This window comes from Lepisma saccharinum, chromosome 14 (assembly GCF_977018435.1).
Source record: "Lepisma saccharinum chromosome 14, izLepSacc3.1, whole genome shotgun sequence".
Classification (NCBI taxonomy): domain Eukaryota; kingdom Metazoa; phylum Arthropoda; class Insecta; order Zygentoma; family Lepismatidae; genus Lepisma; species Lepisma saccharinum.
In genome coordinates, this window is record NC_139242.1 from 60,216,498 (window position 1) to 60,236,942 (window position 20,445).

At 39.6% G+C, this 20,445-nt stretch overlaps 1 protein-coding gene across 1 annotated transcript; it reads left to right on the top strand.

The window, feature by feature from the left end:
* Nucleotides 1-7,409: 7,409 nt before the first annotated feature.
* Nucleotides 7,410-8,246, top strand: LOC145998380 (histone-lysine N-methyltransferase SETMAR-like). The gene has a single exon (XM_083134787.1). It carries the CDS (start codon nt 7,410-7,412, stop codon nt 8,244-8,246), a length of 837 nt encoding a protein of 278 aa, XP_082990913.1.
* Nucleotides 8,247-20,445: the final 12,199 nt, after the last annotated feature.

Sequence of the window (20,445 nt, forward strand, 5' to 3'; positions counted from 1 at the left end):
AAAATTGCATTCATAACATGATGAAATCACAATAAAACAAAAGGAACTTGAGCAACTGGCAACTGGAAAGATACGAAAAATACTCTTTCAACATTCTTCGTTGAGGTTGTGTGATTCAGAGTCTCTCTCGAAAAAATCGTCGATGTTTCTCATAATGCATAACAAGGAAATAATTTATAATTTCAATTACAATTAAGAGACCCACAAAAATTGAATTTTTGGTCCCCAAGAAAAGAAAACTGGCACATGTTCGATCTATTACATCCCGATTTCATGGTGATACTCTCACCAATTTTTGGTCGTAGGTTCCTAGACATGTTTAATAATGAAATCCGGGAGAAAATGTTGATACATACAGTGCTATTTTGTAAATTCTTAAAAATCTAACCGTTACCAAAAACTGCCTCGGAATGCATGCATGACTTTTATAACTATGTAAATATGAATAACTCTGCAAGTAAATTATAACATTATTTTTCATTCTCTGTACTATTATCGAACTAAATCAGTGTGTCACTTACCTTTCTCAACGTCGTCTTTAGTAAAAAAAAAACATTTAACTCGTCAGTCGTCACATATCCTTATCCACTTTGGCCGCCATCACAAAGTCACAATCGACTTTCAAACACACATCGATTATATGTATTTCGATATAAATCATTATGTGAAATTATTATTTTAAAAAAATTCTCCGGAGGATGAACAAATCAAAGAGCACACCATCGTTTTTACGTCTATATTTAACTAAATTCATTGAGAATGTTCTTTGCTATACTTTCCGGCAACAGCCCGAGGTTCGTTTTGTCCTGAAAGAATTTCGTTCTTCATTTGGTTGCCCTAAGCTTTACATTGTAGCGCAATAGAAATTGAATTCGCACTATTCGTTCACATTAGGTAAGTGCGGGACAGAAAATTCACCATTTTCCTAGTAAATCGGAAAATTTTCGGGACGAGAAATATTTTATTTTTCCCGACACTTCATAAAACTCGAATTTTACACGCTATTTCCAGTGATTGTTTTTAGAGGTGTGTGCGGGACAGCATTTTTTGGGTCGGGACGGGGTCGGAAATTTTTTAAATTCCTACATTCTCGACGGGAAGTCGGGACGGAAAATGTTCAAGCTCTGGAAATATCTAATTCTACACGTCATTTTCACTTTAAGTGATTGCTTTTGCACATTTTTTAACGTTAAACAGAATTTATTTCTCACTGTAGGGTCTTGCTGATCGACAGGGGGAATTTTACTCCCTCTTTCTCGTTTGGCATAACGTCACTGGCCACTGTACCAAACCTTGAATGCAATGTTGGGCCAACCTACAATATGGGCGTAATTGACAACCATGTCTGCCAACAATGTGAATCATTGGCCCAACGTAAGATATTCGTTGGCTAGAACTACCAACCACTTCCCAACCATGCCGACAATCACCCAACGTTGGCCCAACAATGTGTGCTACATGGGAATATTTTGAAATTAGACAGGAAAACAGTGCGAAATATCACAGAACGAAGCCCAGTTACACCAAAGAAGCCTGGTAATAAAAAGAAAAAAAATCATAAAGTTTGTTTGCGATTTCGTTAAGCGAGAGATTTACATCCCCCCCCCCCAATATCAGACTTCCCTTACAAACAAACGACGCTTTAAGAGCTTCTGAAGAAACTTGGTTTTTCTTTTCGTCGGCTGAAAAAAAAATGCAATAATGGAGTCGAGAAGAATTGTTGCTTGGCGGTATCATCATTGCCTTCACAAACTTAACAAGTTGAGATCAGAAGGCTACCAGATTATATATTTAGATGAAACTTGGCTCGACGCTCATGACGTCGTCAAAAAAGGGTGGGACGATGATACTTGCAACTGTATTTTGAAGTCGCCGTCAGCGCGATGAAAAAGCATCATGGTGCTCCATGCTGGGAGCAGTGAGGGGTGGGTCCCAAATTGTTTGTATCTTTCAGCTAAGAACATTGAGATTGTAAAGCTGATAGTCATGGCGAAATGACCGCACAAGTGTTTGAAAATTGGTTTACCAATAATCTGCTGCCAAATTTGCCAAGTGATAAGAAGTGTATCATAATTTGGAATAATGCAAGTTATCACTCACGGCTGCTAGTTAAAATCCCAACTATGAAGACAAAACTGCAGGATATTATTTCCTTCATGGAGAGGCACGACATTCCAGTACCGAAACCTGTTCCTATAAAAGCCCTTTTATTAGAAATAAGTGCCTCTTTCCTGTCTTTATTAATATTGTCTTATTTTATCTTTGTATTTCTTTTCTCTTTCCATATTCTTTAATTTTGTTTCTCTTTCTTTTTTCTTTACCCTTTCCTTCTGCTTTTTTCTTTACCCTTTACTTCTGCTTTTCCTCTTTATGTCTTCTTCAATGTGGCAACATCGCTTGCCTACTCCAGTTTGTTTACCTCTACTTCAAGAGAAAACCGTCCGCTTAGGTGTTTCTTTTAACAAAGAGCACCGCTCCCTTTGTTAAGCGCTGGGGATATAATGAACGCGCGGACTTTACCTGGGGGGTAAAGGGGGTCAGGGGCGTGATGCTGATCACATCTCTCATGACCGGATCAAGAAAGTGTGGGGCGTTACGCCTTCATGGCGTGGTGCTAAGCACAGGGGAGCACTTTACCTTTTTTTTTACATTAGTATCCTTTCTAATCAGACACACATATTTCGGGGGAGGAGTATAAACCTAATAATATAAATGTGTAAATTATAATAAAATTAATTAAAATACGTAATTTTTAAATATTACATGAATACGTAAAAATGCAATAGAAGAATAGAAACATAACAGCAAGCATGGGCGTCCGGAAGGGGGGAAAGGGGGGCAATGTCAAATAGATAAAGAATTCAATATTTATTGAATGGCAGAAAACGATGTTACATCGAGTTGACGAAAAATAAAGTCCTTGATTAATTTTATGCATATTATTATGTAATAGTGTGATTAAATCTTCATTGGTATTCGTCATTCAAAGCCCTATCATCTCAATATAATCCTTGCCTTCCAATAAGTTTGGCGGATATACGTAAATAACTCAATTATACAAAAAAAAGCTAAACAAATATATTTCCAGTATTTAATTTTTGTACTTATGTCTTTCGGGGAGCCCCGGACCTCCTACACGCCTAAATACGTTCTTGTTTCTAACGTGAAAGATCTCCTGGCCATAGAACCGCGTTGCACAGAGGTGTCCACATGCAGGAATAATGGTACGGACCGCGCCAGCAAACATTTGTTAGCGGGGTGCCTTAAAATAGCATAAAATGCAACATGTATGTATTTTTTCTAAAATGCATGTAAAAAGTTTACACCTTGGCAGCTTGCTGCAATATATACGATGAGGCGGGGGGAATCAGAATATAGATTTCTCTAGTACAGGGGTACCCACAGGGGGTTTTTTATGGCGCAGGTTGCGCCATTGAGATTTTTGGGGTGAATTTTTCCCTTCAAATAACATAAAATTCAATATTTATACAGGGTGACTGGTAATTAGATGTATTCCCTGAAAGGGGTTAAAGTAGAGACAATTTTTAATAAATTTGACCATATGATACCCCGTCCGAAAATTAGTAGTTTTCGAGATAATCGAATTTCAATTGTTTTTTTAAAAAATTACAATTTTCCACATAAAAAGATGAATTGAGAAAAAACTGCTCATTGTATGCAACTTATTTCAGCGTTTTCTGATAGCTAACAAATAAATGGTTCGTTGAAAAAAAAACGTTTACCCAAATAACAATCACATGTAAGCAACGGGTGGGTCTAAACTTACAAGTGATGATAAAAAAAATGCACTCTTAGTTTACTTGGCAACGTATTAATAACAAAAATGGTATGACACGAACCGTACAAATTACTTAAATTACTTCCTTGTGTCATCTGCTATCCAACAAGATACAAATGTTGCTAACATTCACATTTGTGTACAAGAAATAATACTTCATTCATCTTTATGTGAATGGAATCAATGAACAATACAATTAAAGAACATTACACGTCTTGACCAAAGTGGGCACCTCCATTACGAATGCAGGCACGCAGGTTTTTACGGACATTTGGTATCTTAACTCGTGATGTGATGGTGTCCTTGATGTGTTGACCAGCTGATAAGATCCTCTCCCTGAGCTCTTCTTGCGAGTTTACCGGTGTCTTGTCATGTGGCTCCAAATGTAAAAGTCGCAAGGCGTCAAATCGGGGGATCGAGCCGGCCAGGGAATCGAGCCGCCTCGGCCAATCCATTTCTTTGGGTAATTTTCATCCAGCCACTGTCGCACACCCAGGCACAAGTATGGAAGGGCGTCATCAACAATCATTTGATCCAGCCATTTTTCCTGCCCCAAATCTTAAATGGCATCTTTTATGAACATTTTTTGAGGAACGAGATGGCAATGTTGTTGGAGGATGTGCCTCTAGCTACAAGACATGACATGATTTATCAGCATGATGACTGCCCAGCTCGATCCTCCCGATCGATTTGACGCCTTGCGACTTTCACATTTGGAGCCACATGACAAGACACCGGTAAACTCGCAAGAAGAGCTCAGGGAGAGGATCTTATCAGCTGGTCAACACATCAAGGACACCATCACATCACGAGTTAAGATACCAAATGTCCGTAAAAACCTGCGTGCCTGCATTCGTAATGGAGGTGCCCACTTTGAGCAAGACGTGTAATGCTCTTTAATTGTATTGTTCATTGATTCCATTCACATGAAGATGAATGAAGTATTATTTCTTGTACACAAATGTGAATGTTAGCAACATTTGTACCTTGTTGGATAACAGATGTCACAAGGAAGTAATTTAAGTAATTTGTACGCTTCGTGTCATACCATTTTTTTTTATTAATACGTTGCCAAGTAAACTAAGAGTGCATTTTTTTATCATCACTTGTAAGTTTAGACCCACCCGTTGCTTACATGTGATTGTTATTTGGGTAAACGTTTTTTTTTCAACGAACCATTTATTTGTTAGCTATCAGAAAACGCTGAAATAAGTTGCATACAATGAGCAGTTTTTTCTCAATTCATCTTTTTATGTGGAAAATTGTAATTTTTTAAAAAAACAATTGAAATTCGATTATCTCGAAAACTACTAATTTTCGGACGGGGTATCATATGGTCAAATTTATTGCAAATTGTCTCTACTTTAACGCCTTTCAGGGAATACATCTAATTACCAGTCACCCTGTATATTTTCTAAAATATATGTAAAAATTTTACACCTTAAATGCACCATATTTAATCCATTAGACGAAGAAATGAAAGTGTTTAGGGCATTATCGAAAAGGGGGGGGGGGATATCGAACTCGTACATATTAGGCCTTAATTGACACGTGGCGTCTGAGGGGGATTCTGAATTAAACTTTGGGGGGGACAGTATCCAATTCTAGGTCTTAGATTATTGGTTTGGTTTGAGTTGGTGTCTTAAGTCCACTTTGTGCACATTAAGGCTAATCGGGACTGGACTTACAGTTTAAAGTGGAATCCGAACCACTATGTGCCTCCACAGGGTATCGAACCCGGGACCACTTGATTACAAGGCAACGACGAGGTCTTAGATTATGGCGAGTACTTTAGTTAGAGAGGGATTGAGCATTAAATTGAAGGTGGGTATCCAATTCTTGAGTAATACTATTGTCTTAAGACTGTTGCGGAAATTCTGGTGTGGAGACTGAAAATTATTTTTTTGGAGGAGGCAATATCCACTCTTCAATATTAACAGTAAGTCTAAAATTGGAATGGAAATTTTGGTGGTAGGATTGAGTATGAAATTTAAAGGGGGAAATAGAAAGCTCTTGATAAAGTGTTAAATCTTAGATGTCAAGGGATATCTGTAGTTGAGAGAGAGAGTTCGAACACTTCATTTTGGAGACTGTATTTAGCGATAAGGCATACACACGTTTTTCACCCCGAATGTGCCAAAGGAAAAGCTGGAAAGGGAAAATACTAAATATCTCTGGATCTTAAGAAAGTATTGACACCCCATTAAATTAATATTCTTCAAAGCCTGCAAAGAAATGGATGTAAAATTTTTCTTGCTCGCTTCGCTCGGAATAATTTGTTGCTACGATGTGTGTTGGCGCTTTAATGAGATGAATATGAAGTTCTTATACTAATGCTGCATTTCAAGATAAGCGATATTCTCGATTGATTGATTTGGTGTTTTAGGTCGAGTTTATGTAGTCTAAGGTTGATCGGGCTTGAACCTACAATTTAAAATGGTATCCACGCGATATTCTCGATTATGATGAACGATTTTAGGGGTGGTCTTGAGTGATGGCACCCCTGTTTAGGGAGGAGGAGCATATGAATTATGAAGTTCAGTAAAGCTAAGAATAAAGTTATTTTCGGTAGATACACTGTCGTAATTAAATATTTTGTGTGGATTAAAATATGGTTTAAGGGCGCGAATGATATGATTTGGGAGGGACGCATGACATCATTTTGGGGGGCATGCGCCATTAGCCTTGGGGGGGATGGGCACCCCTGCTCTAGTAACTAAAATATTTTACTTTAGCTGGTTTCAATTCAATTTTGCTACTGGGTTTTATCCGTTAGATGGAGATACGAAATATCTCCAGATCGTGCCCATATGAAAATATTTTTCCCGTCCTTTAGCTCACTCCCACCACCGAATAAACTACTCTGGAAACGCCATTGACTGTAAGCTATATTGGTACGCGACCATTTTAATAGAAAATGTTCTTTCCTCTTTCAAAGCACCACTTGGCTATAACGAAAACATTTTTGTACTGTTCTTCGAAATTCGAAAAATCCGGAAAAAAAACCGCAGTAATAGCACTAAAATTGATATACAGTATTGCATATGAATGATTTTTGTACATTAACATGAGATGTTACGTTGTTACATGGGACCAGATGAACACTGAGTAGGAATGCAAATTTGCTGTAGGTAATTATCGAAATTAATGAAATTATAAAAAATTCCATAAATAGACACGTATCGGCCCATAGACCTCATAGGACGTTTTGCCTGTGATCTTACTCGAATCAGTAAACCCAGTTATTCAACAATTGCATGCCTACCCCACATTTATTGGTAATACGAGGGGGTATCAAAAAGTTCGTGCAATCTCCTGAAAGGAAACAAACTAGAAAACCCCTCGGATATATGTGTATTGTACAATGGCCCTAGTAGGTTAAGCACACACATTTTTGTCTGTTTTGGATTTTTATTGCTATCCTTTTTTTACACGTGAATAAAGGAAGGTGTCATGATTGACAAAATTGAGGCACGGAGCGTCATCGAATTCCTGCATCTCCAGGGGAAAGCAGCGAAGCAAATTCACGATGAGATGAAAGCAGTGTACGGGGAGGAAAGCCCATCCTATGAGATGGTTTCCAACTGGAAACGGCAGTTCCAAACCTGTCATGTTAATTTCTGATGCCCCTAGGACAGGGAGACCGTCCTTCACAAATGATGCCACATTGATGGAGAAAGTGGAGAAGATGATAATGGAAGACAGGAGGATCACCATTGAAAGTGCGATGGCTGTAATCGGTGTTAGTTATGGGTTCATCTGGAATATCATCCATCACCAGCTGCACCTTCATCAAGTGTCGGCACGGTGGATGCCACGATTGCTCACCCCTTTCCAGAAGAGGGCTAGAGAGGAAGCAGCACTAGAGATGTTAGGCCGCTGTGAGCTGGATGAAGAGGATTTTTTCAGCAGACTGGTTACAATGGATGAAAGCTGGATCTACCTTTATGACCCAGAAACAAAGGAGATAAGCAAGCAGTGGAAACACAGCTCCTCACCTCCCCCAACAAGGCAAGAGTGCAAAAGGTCAGCCGCTAAGGTGATGCTGTCCGTTTTCTGGGACTGTGAGGGAGGCATCCTGACGGACTACTTGCCACAGGCTCACACAATCACAAGCGACTATTATTGTGATCCCCTAGCTCGGTTACGTGAAGAACTGAAGGTGAAAAGGCGAGGGAAGCTCACAAAAGGAGTGCTGCTATTGACAGACAACGGACCAGCCCATTCTGCCCATGCATCCATTTCGAAAACAGTTCAATTAGGACACGAAATTTTGCCCCACCCTCGATATTCCCCAGACCTGGCACCGAGTGGCTTCTTCCTCTTTCCGGAAATGAAGCGTCCACTCAAAGGCTGCCACTTTGACACGAGGGACGATGTCATTTCTGAGGTGCAACAGTGGATTCAGGCCCAAAATGCAGTATTCTATAAAAAAGGCTTACGCTGACAGAAATGTATCAACGAGCATGGCGAGTATGTGGAGAAGGCCTAATACCACCATGATTTCGTACTTGTCCAAAGTTGTATCCTTCCAGGTGATTGCACGAACTTTTTTATACCCCCTCGTACAAGGGTTGGATAAAAAGTAATGGCAACACTGCTGTCCCGTGAAAGGGTCGAGTCACAGCGCCACAACCGTTTCGTGGTTGATAAAGAAATGTCAGACGAGGAAGTATAGTGAGTGGGGTGCGATTGTATGTTATTCAGTCAAAAACAGCAGTGCTCTGAAGCAGAGGACGAGAGTGCAAGCGCCCTAACAATATGTTTAGGCAAGAAGAACAACGTCTCTTAGGCAGGCGGTCAACGCAGCCTACTACTGCACCTTCTTGCAACACCACCTTCGTCTCGCATTAAGAAGGAAGCGACGGCACGTTCTGGCACGGTGTCCCATCATCCTGCTTGACAATGCAAAGTGTCACACTGCGAACACTGTGACGGCGCTCCTGCATAACTGGTAGTGGGAGGTACTGGAACATCCGCCGTATTCACCGGTATGAGACCGTGTGATTACGACCTTTTTGCCAAAATGAAGGAACCACTGGGCGGGAAGCACTACAACACGCGCGAAGCCATCATACGTGCTATAGGGCGGTCACTGCGGGACATCGACAGAGATGGACGCGCTGACGGTGTACGACGCCTTCCATACATGTGGCAGAAGGTCGTAGAGATGGGGGGGGGGGCGATTACATTGAAGGAATGTAACACGTGCTCCTCTGCCAATACAGTCAAGTAGCAATTATACCAGTGTTGCCATTACTTTTTATCCAACCCTTGAATATGTAAACAGCTCAAACAAACCAATGTAAAAATAATTTTGTGAATTGCATTATGACAGAAATTGAATTATCATCGGGTGTGAAGCGAAAGAATAGTGTGGGGTTTCATGTAAACCTGAAATTTGCCAATTCATTGGAATATATCATTCATGCTGCAATTTTCCCCTGCGTTGCGCTGGAAAGAATGGCACAGCTGAGTCAGTTCACTTGTTCATAAAACGTATTTGTATTTCACTTCACTTCAGAGCTGCGACTGCCCACCCTCTCTCGTCTTGCGTGATAACGTGCATACAGCAGTAGACGCTGAGTTTCAATTCAACTTCAATTCAACATTTCGTAGGATCGATTCTCGTAATAATCATATATTGAAAAAGTTTTGCATAATGCTAATGTAAAAGTAGAGTAGAAACGACTACTTGCCAGCTTGTTGGCTTTGTGGTAAGTCCTCTAATCACAGACGAAGGTTTAATTCCTGTACTACAACTCTAGCTTGACCAACACTCGTCAGTTTTGACAGTCGGTCTTATATCAAGTTGCCAGGGACGGCGACAGGGGTGCCCACCGAATCAAATTAAATAAATATTTACAATTAGGGAAATGTAAATGGTTCTGTAGGTATACGATGATTCTCACTCCATGTAAATTTTACTCGTGAATATTGTAGATACTACAAAGTTCAAGTTTCATCCCATAACAAACTTTGCTGTCATTTGGTGAAACGTTTGTGTAATAAGTAAGTTTACCAAGATTAGAGCGAATATCTTGTTGAATGAAATTTAATTAAGCTTCTCTTTCTACTCCCTTAATTTTGTCATTGGAAAGCTAAAGGCACTATCAGAACTCTTTTTTAAAATGTAATCTATTGAACACTGCTATGCTTAGAAGCAATCAACAAGCTTATTAAGTTTTATTGGATAGTCACAATTATGAGGTTTGCTACATGACCAAGAGTTAATCAGGATTTAGGAGGATTTGGAGGGTTGCAGCTCCCAGTCTTCAATGAGGAAAAATTGCTTTGAAATCAGCCATATATTAAAGAAAAAAAGATATTATGAATGTGGAAGTATAAGAAGTATAATTAACCATCTGTCATGGCTTGAGCTAAATGTTATAGACTAACTGAAACTGTGCATAGATGGGAGTGAGTTCTTGTTGTTGACAGCACCGGACCTCCACATAAATCTCGGCCTGGGTATGATCAAAGTAATAAACAATAAATAAATAGAAACATCTTCTTTGCCTTAATCACAATGATGAGTATGAATGATGATGAAAGCGATGAAGGGACACTCACAAAAACACCCATGCTTAGACCAGGATTCGAAGCCGGGACCCCTGGCATCATAACGCACTGCGATAACCTCTCCGCGGGTAATTTGATGTGTCACTTTCTTTATTCTACCAGTTTTTTTTACATAGCTACATGTCATCTTCAAATAATGCAATGTTTCTAAAATTACAAGTTTTAATTTGTTCTAATTAATAACGAGTAATCACAATCACTAACATACCGAGGTGATCAAATTTTAATGTAACAGATTTGTAGGTTTCTATAGTTTTACTGAACTGATGTAATTAGTGTTAACACTATTTACAAGTTCTCCTCGAACATATACATTTACACTATCAGTTATCAGTTATGCAGTTCTTATGATTAACGTGCATGAATTTCAATGATGATGAGGGAAGGGGTGGAAATAAACCTTGACTCGAGGGTGTCAGAGACCTGTAATGAGGCAAACAAATTAAATAACAAAATAATTTATTTATTTATTTATTTCAGAAATTGAACGCAACAGGTATATTACCCATTAATGGCGTTTATTATACAATAATTTGTGATAACATTATTGAATTATTGCACAGATGAATGTAGTATATAGACAGAAAACATTTAACAAACATATAAATCTTAGGTTCTATCGTAATTTATGTAATTTTAGTATATTCCTTTTCAAAATTGCGGTCAGGCAAAATAAGTCCACACTGTTTTCACTTTTGATGGTATCATTAAATGTTTGGTAAATATGCGATATCGCACGGACGGATTTCTTCAAATTTACAGGAGAAAGTACTTACTGAAATGACTTTCTTTAACATTCTGGACGTTCTTGGAGATATTTTCTTTCACGGAAAGTAAAAACTTCGTAGTTTAATGCTGCCGAACAAGAATTAATCACTTTTTACGTAAGAAATTGGCATTGCCTGCCACATTATGCCGTTGTTTCCATTGTGTGCGTGCAGATGCGTTGAAAGTCACGCGATCTCCGCAGTGTTTCCAAACGTGCCTTCTTTTTACGAAAATTTCTATTTTTAACTATGTTCGCCGCACTTTCTTTTTTCGATGAATTTAGGGGTGAAATGAGTGCTAATGGAACCTAACCTAACAGGCCTAACCTAACCTTGTGTGAATGGTTTGTGGGGCTAGCCGTGGACGGTTTTTGTGGCTAACGTCAATGGTTTAAGGGGCTACCCGTGGATGGTTTTTGGGGCTAACGTGCATGGTTTGTGGAGGTAAACATGAAAAACAAATTCGAAATAGTACGTAATTTTCCGTCATGAAGGTTTGAAACACTGCGTGCGCACTGACAATCGACAAAACAAAAGCTGGCGCGTCATGACGTGCGATGATCCATTACGAGTGCACGCCATATTGTCTATTACAGAAGCGGAACAAGTAAGACAAATAATCAATCGTAATATGAAAAGTTGACACTATTTTATGGGAAAAGGCATAACTCCACCTTAAAGAATGTTCTGCAAGGCAAAATAGGTAAGCACCAGTGGTAAAATTAAGGAAATAAATGAGTGAAAGGTGTCCGGGCGTTAATGCATATTTACCAAATGTTTTACACATATTCCAAATTGGGGATATTGTCAGAGCGTTGGTTCTATTACGACGGAGGCTGAAGAGTTGCCTTCTTGGTTGCCTTTGCTTGAGGTGACGTAGAAGTCGAGCTGTGACAGGGCGAAAGGAGCTTCAATAAGATTATTTAAAATTTGTGGAGGAAAATGAGCTGATGCATGATGAGTCTGTTGTTGAGAGTTGTTAGGTTAAAATATCTGAGAAGGTTCTCACGGGATTCCATTTGAGGGTATATACCATCTAGTTTGTACTTTAAGTGTCTTAAGAATTTACTTTGAATTTGTTCTATTTTGTTTATATCTTGCTGGGTTTGAGGGTGCCACACTATGCTTGCGTATTCAATTTTCACTCTAACGTAAGCATTATAAAGCATCATTAAGCTTCCGACATTTTTGAACTCTTCGCATGTAAGCATTATAAATCCCAGAAGTCTGTAAGCCTCGTTTGTTACAAAGTTAACGTGCGCGTGAAATGTAAGTTTAGAATCAAACAGAACTCCTAGATCTTTGATTGTTTCTACCCGTTTTAATTTTTGTTTATTTATGCAATGGTCGTATTTTATTGATGTAGTGTTTCGAGTATATGACATTTGGTAACATTTTTCACTATTTAAGATTAGATTGTTGCTTTCGCACCATTCCACAAGACTGTTTATGTCCGCTTGTAACTCGGTACAGTCACTGTAACTGCAAATTATTTTGTATATTTTTAAATCGTCCGCAAAAAGGATAATAATCCAGGAGAGATTTTTTAAAGGTCCACCTGCTCAAATAGGCTAATTGTCACTGGATCTTCATTTTAAGCTGTAGTCCTAACGAGTGTGCATTGGGCTTCCACTGGGGATTGAACGCAGGACAAGACGAGAGAGTTATGCGAGCAGAGAGACGATATAGAGAAAGAACCCCGTCAACCGTATCATTTTATCATAACATAAGATGCGTCCATATAAGAGGTGGATTACACTATTATTATGATTGGCCCATGGACGTCCGCAGCATTTTTTTTTTTTCAGGGAGGGGCAAGCATGGTCATTTGTGCAAGGGGAGACAAACGAGACATATTCCCCCGATAAGGCTTGATTCACATATACGCTCAAGCAACACTCAGTTCATTCTCCCCTAACGCTCCACTCACGGTCAGGGGGTATCCACACTAGCGGCCAAGCTTCGCCCCGGTCAAGGTACGACCAACGTGAGTCTGGTGTTGGTTTCTTCACAGAGTACACCGATTTTTCTGTATAAAAAGCCTGCCGATTGTGCCAACTGCAATGTTTAAGAGATTTTCAACGATGGACTTTGCTGTTGCAGCACTGGCGTTAATTAGAAGAAAATGACAAAGAAGAAAAAGAATTGCGAAAGCGGGGATTCATTGACTTGGTTGATTTTCTTCGCTTTTCTGCCAGTTTTGACTAATCTTGAGAATGAGAATGAGTGGTAATATGATGAAATTGATGAAGGAACATCACAAGGAACATCCATGCCCAGGCCGGGATTCGAACCTGGTGTCGTAGCACACTGTGCTAACCACTCGGACAGGAGGTCGGCTAGTATAATGTTGTTTATTGATGTTATACTTTTGGTTAGAAATTTGCAAACGTTTAGGCCTACTTGCAACTACAATGTGCAAAACTGTAAATGTCAACACTACTTTGTCGGTCTGGGTTTGACATTAAAAATTTCGGGCTCATTGTTTCATATCGACATTGTTGACCATTTCTTTTATTAGAAAGTTTCCGATACAACACGTGACAAATATACAGCAGATTGAAAGCCTGGTTTCAAGGACCCGATTGTTACGCACATCGTGTGAAACGTGACCTCCCTCAACTTAAAAAAAAATATATTAAAAAATAGGGAGTCATTTTGTATTGTTTTCCGTCAACAAAGAACAAGTTCGTTGTTAATCTTGATTCGGGGCTAGATATCAAGAATGATTTTTCCCTTGGCAGAGGGTCGACCATCACCTCCTTTCCCTTTGCACACACAAAAATGACAATTTGGTTGTCCGGGAAAATACGTATGACAACCAATAGGTTAGCTTTTTGATTTAAGGATTTTAATTGATGCAACGGGTTGGAAAAAGGTTGTTACAACTAGAGTTTATGGATCATAATTGTCTGTTAGTCCCCTATTTAATTTTTTTTATTAGCTAATTGTAATTTGGTTGTTTCGGAGAGTTTTTACTTTCTTGAATGTCTTTTATTCGGGTTCATGAAATCGCATATGTTGACCGATGTTTTACAAACAGAATTGAGAGGAAAATATTGTGGGATTCTTTTGCTCAATGCCCCCATCAATCAATTTTATGAATACTTGCCTTTTTCTGTGTTTTAATATATCTTTGCCTTCTAATGGCTCATCGTCTACGAACAAAACTGGGTTACGTATCCTCTGCAACGGGGCTGAAGACTGTTACTGAACCTTATCAGACGTTCACATTAAGGACCGAGCTTCGCAAAGTCAAGCTCTGCCCCCTCACGCTCCGGTCAAATATTCTTTCCATCCGATCGTGACCGGACCTCGAGCTGAGCATGATTGAACTAACCTTGACCGGAGCGCCAGGTGTGATTGCTTCTCCGGATCATAAAGGGAGGGTGATCTGAGTGTTACTGGAGTGTAGATGTGAATCAAGCTTAATAGTGCTGGCCCCTCAAAAAAAATACACTTATTAAAATTGAAGCTATCATGTTCCTGCAGCACCCTTCCAATAATTAACATAAATTACTGTGAATGAAAAGAAATACGGCGTGTCACCTTGCACCCCCTCCTTCCGGACACCCATGGATTGGCCTGAGATTTAAACTACTTCTTTCACGTACGGACAAAAATATTTGAGATTTAGATAAAACCATGTCGTTGTTCGCGGAGTTATCTGTTTTGATAAAAAATGAAGCATTGTGGAGTTGAAATTACTACCTCTATTTTCGAAGTGCTATGAACTATTGATACTCTATTTGTGGAAAGTAATCGAGACTGATTGACTCATTGCTATATTTCAAGTCGATTTTCTGCTAGTTTTGACCAATGGTGACGGTGAGGTTGATTGGTAATTAGATGAACGTCATGAAGGAACGAACACAAACACGCAAGGAGACACAAAACACCAAGAGGATTATCTTGACTGTGGTTACAGGCGCCAGAGACTCATTTATCTAAAGAATACAGTTTCCAGGGTGTACTATTTAGGAGGGAGGAGTGAGTTCGAAAAGGTCACACTTACAGCCCAAATGATCTGTAAGAGAGATACGAATTACTGGATACGATGATTAGGTTTGATGAATTCCTTGTGTGCAAATCGCTTTCTACACAAGGTAAGAGGGAAATCTCGAGTGAAAGAGAGGGGGGAATACGTGTTAGTCAAACTCACCTAATGCCTTAAGTTTGTACTGCCCACCCTAATTTATCAATATAGCAGTGGCGTCTCGTGGCCTCAAATTTGGCCGGGGCTTATTTTTTAAAGAATTTAAAATATAATGACAATTCACACGAATTACAAAAAATAGGTATTTTTTTCTTCTAGACTACAAAACTGGACTTACTTTTCTGAAAGAATTTAAAATGTAATGACAAATTACATGAATTACAAAAAAACGGGTATTTATCTTCTTCTAAACTACAAAACTGGACTTATTTTTTTTAAAAAAAATTGAAATATAATGACAATCCACATGATTACAAAAGAAACAGGTATTGTTGTGAAACATACCTTTCTACGAACGTTGACTCCTGTTCTTCTGCTCAGCAAATTTTGTTATTACTTTTTCGTTGAAGCCCTCTATGTTTGAAATGTATTTATTCTTTCTCTATTGTAAGCAAGTGCCAAGGCATTTGGTCTGTCTTGTCCCATTGCATTTCTTAAGCAGGTTTTACAGGGGCGGCGCGTGCCTTTTCAGTCAGGCAGGGCACATTTTTCTTTTGGGTGGGGAGGGGGCAGTTTACCTCTATATTCCTCTTTAAGGTTTTTGAGGGGAGTTCCATGATATGGAGTAAGTAAATTGTTCGAACAATTTGGAATAAAATTAACATTCTGATCAAGATATCTCTCCAAAGAGCATTAAATACTCACTACGTAGGAATACGAAAAATCAGCAACATATGGAACAAATTACATGAATAAAAAAAATCGAATACTGACGTCGGAACCCTATACGCTTGCAGTAACTAAACTTTGAGTAGATACTGGAATGATTAGGAAAATGTTACACTGCAGTTTCTCTTCCATTGTCAATGAATTGAAAGGTGTAGATATTAAAGTTTCTACATGATTCAATGTCATATTCACCAAGTATCCACTAATATCAATGACTAAGTAGGAAGATGATGCAGCGTTAAGTTCAGTTACAACACTTTACATTGGCCATTTACCCCCAAAAAGTTCGTTTATACTTACGAAGATATTCTGCATGTCAAGTTGCTGGAACACAGACACAATTACACAAATAAATAAACACGTACAGTAACTATAAAATCGCGAAAAACTAATTATTTCATAAGCGACCAATACGCACAGACGGAACGCAACGCAAACTCACACACTAACTCAAATCCAAATCCGTATTACAATGGGAAGAAATGAGGATCTTTTTGAAAATACGAGGGACTAGTTTGTGCAATAAAAAGTGTTGTCAACTTTTCAGGTCGCCGGAACAAGCGCGAAGAAAAGCATTCGAGGGATTTTTTTCTATCTTATTGCTGCAGGCTGGAAGAACGAATGAACTGCCTGCCAAGCGTTGCAAACACTGAACGGTGAACAAGGCAAACATGAATGGGCAGGGCACCTCGTTCACTGCCCAGAGACGGCTACGAATTTTGCGCTTTTCCATTGTGAGGGGACCGTCCCTTGCCTATGCTGTAAATGTTTGGATCAGTCAGTGACGTCACGTCTCCAGGGCAGAGCCGAAATTGGACTCTCTCCAACAGGACGGAGAAATATATTAACCTCGCACAGGGAGCATGCCCTGTAAGTCTGGTTGCAGCAACGTAGGGGTTGAGGGAAAAAAACAAAAAAAAATATTTACGCATATATACCGATCGTCTCTTCAGATGAACTTTTTATGTTAAAATTGTTGTGGGGCAGTGCCCTAGTTGCCCTTTATGTAGCATCGCCACTGAGGTTTTAATACGCTTCAATGTGCTGAAACATCGTTCAGATTCAGCTGTTGCCACTGGAGTTATTAAAACTAAGTTTGTCATTTTTACTGTTTCTGAATAGGTATCCCTCTAAATAATTTTAAATAAAAAATGAATGCAATCTACTGATAGAGTGTATGTTTTTCAACTCTTCACTACAATAAAGAACACGAAGTTCCCTCTTTAGTTTTCCCTTTTCTATGAAGGGATAATAAATAAGGAAGATGCCTCTGTTTAAAGATTGTTCTCTTTCATTATGTCCTCGTAGAGCAAGTTCATGTCGACCACAGAATTTTAAGCAATCGATAATTCTATTTAATATATGCCCATTTTTCCTAACAAATTCATTGTGTCTTGTAATTGACAGCCTATGTCCTTCATCAATTTGTGTTCGAACATCAACCCTGCCAAACTCACTCAAACATAGCGAATGAAAGCCACCAAAACACTACAGAACAACACGCGAGATCAGGGGCGGCGCGTGCCTTTTCAGTCAGGCAGGGCACATTTTTCTTTTGGGTGGGGAGGGGGGGCAGTTAGCCTCTATATTCCTCTTTAAGGTTTTTGAGGGGAGTTCCATGATATGGAGTAAGTAAATTGTTCGAACAATTTGGAATAAAATTAACATTCTGATCAAGATATCTCTCCAAAGGCATTAAATACTCACTACGTAAGAATACGAAAAATCAGCAACATATGGAACAAAAATACATGAATAAAAAAAAACCTCGAATACTGATGTCGCTTGCAGTAACTAAATTTTGGGTAGATATTGGAATGATTAGGAAAATGTTACACTGCAGTTTCTCTTCCATTGTCAATGAATTGAAAGGTGTAGATATTAAAGTTTCTACATGATTCAATGTCATATTCACCAAGTATCCACTAATATCAATGACTAAGTAGGAAGATGATGCAGCGTTAAGTTCAGTTACAACACTTTACATTGGCCATTTACCCCCAAAAAGTTCGTTTATACTTACGAAGATATTCTGCATGTCAAGTTGCTGGAACACAGACACAATTACACAAATAAATAAACACGTACAGTAACTATAAAATCGCGAAAAACTAATTATTTCATAAGCGACCAATACGCACAGACGGAACGCAACGCAAACTCACACACTAACTCAAATCCAAATCCGTATTACAATGGGAAGAAATGAGGATCTTTTTGAAAATACGAGGGACTAGTTTGTGCAATAAAAAGTGTTGTCAACTTTTCAGGTCGCCGGAACAAGCGCGAAGAAAAGCATTCGAGGGATTTTTTTCTATCTTATTGCTGCAGGCTGGAAGAACGAATGAACTGCCTACCAAGCGTTGGAAACACTGAACGGTGAACGAGGCAAACATGAATGAATGGGCAGGGCACCTCGTTTACTGCCCAGAGACGGCTACGAATTTTGCGCTTTTCCATTGTGAGGGGACCGTCCCTTGCCTATGCTGTAAATGTTTGGATCAGTCAGTGACGTCACGTCTCCAGGGCAGAGCCGAAATTGGACTCTCTCCAACAGGACGGAGAAATATATTAACCTCGCACAGGGGGCATGCCCTGTAAGTCTGGTTGCAGCAACGTAGGGGTTGAGGGGAAAAAACAAAAAAAATATTTACGCCTATATAACGATCGTCTCTTCAGATGAACTTTTTATGTTAAAATTGTTGTGGGGCAGTGCCCTAGTTGCCCTTTATGTAGCATCGCCACTGCGCGAGATCGAACGCGACGCAACGGAATTAGCCCCGAATCAGCACTCAAATCCATTGCACTCTTCCCTCCTCTCTCTGCTAGCATGTGACCTTCACTGTAGCGTAGGTGGGTGTATGCCACGCCTTCCTTTGCGACGTTCCCCGGAAAACGATAATTGACATCAATGCCGCTAGGAGCGCTGTCGTATCCATTGCAACAGACGATGAATTTACATGGGTAAAAATCAATCGCCTTTTAAAAGACTGTGTGATAGGCGTTATGGTGATTGAGAATTACGTCAATACGTCCGTTTTTCTTTAGGGGCTAAGCCCCGGAAGCCCCAAGGGACGATACGCCACCTTCTGCCCGCCCGGTCGAAAAATTCTGGCGCCGTCCCTGCAAGTTGCTGCCGCGTCTTGTAACTTTCACACGATTTCCACAATTCATGACAATTGTTAGTAGATATTACAGCACAATTACTGAAATTACACTACAACATGTACTCAACTCACACACGGACCGACAATCTTCCTCTCCCCGACACGAGAAATTAACAGGCGAAACGTTCCCAGGTTTAATCTCGATGTTAAATTAGCCAGTCACTTTTGTCTAGTGGCGCCACCTCAACCTTGCCAACAAAGAGAATGGGATACTCTTTGCTTTCGAATTTCATTCCCCCTCCACCAAGACTGTTTCTATTGCTACTATTTCGATTAATTTGTTACAGTTTGGATAATAGTGACGATGAAGATGAATGATAAACTGACAAAATGGATGGGACAAACATAACATCACAGAGAATTATACTAGTGTAATTACGATAATACCCACCCACCTTACCAAGGGTCATGGAGTATGTGAGTGGGGGATGTAGACTCTCCATCCCTTAAAAAAAATTGCATCTTTCGTTTCAAATTAGAAAATAATAAGAGTAAAAAGCTGTCGGTAACAGCTATTAAGTTAATTAATATTCCAACCAAAAAATGAGTTACCAAAAATTGCAGCGTAAAATGCAGGAATCAGGTCAGCAGTGGCGCAACCACCGGGGGGCATTGCCCCCCCCCCCAACCTTGTACGGAAATCAATTCTAGGGGGACAAACATTGACAGCCAAAGGCACCTGCAGGGGGCACAGAAAGGTAATTGCCAACCTCGATTTCAAATTTTATGCAAATAAAAATATATTTCGTAAAATTTTCTTGCTCGCTTCGCTCGCAATACCTGCTTTTCTTGGTCTTATCAAGTTCAGCCGTAGTTATGAAGCAGCGGGAGTCGTCCCTGGGCGCCAAACAATCTCAACGAAAAAATTTGTAAAAGAGATAATGTTATGGCGTCCCACGAAATTATTTGCGCCCTGGGAGTGGTGCAACCACAGGTAGGGCATGCACTCCCCAACCTCGGGCGGAAACCAATTCTAGGAGGGAAAGGACGAACAAACATTTTAGTAAAGAAAAGAAAAGCTATCGGAATCTAAGAGTAGCAGGACAAAATTATACTCAAGATAGAATTAATTTTCATATATTTGATTGATTTGCTTTGTCTTATTTCGCTTTTTGTGCCACTTTTGGCTGATTTGCGAAGATGGGGATGAGTGATGATATGACGAATTTGGTTCATGGACACTCCCAAACATCCATGCCCAGACCGGGATTCGAACCCGAGATCCCTGGCGTCGTAGCGCGATGT

What these genes read in the sequence shown, in the direction of transcription:
- LOC145998380 (XM_083134787.1), top strand. Translation starts at nt 7,410, where the DNA reads ATGTTAATTTCTGATGCCCCTAGGACAGGGAGACCGTCCTTCACAAAT.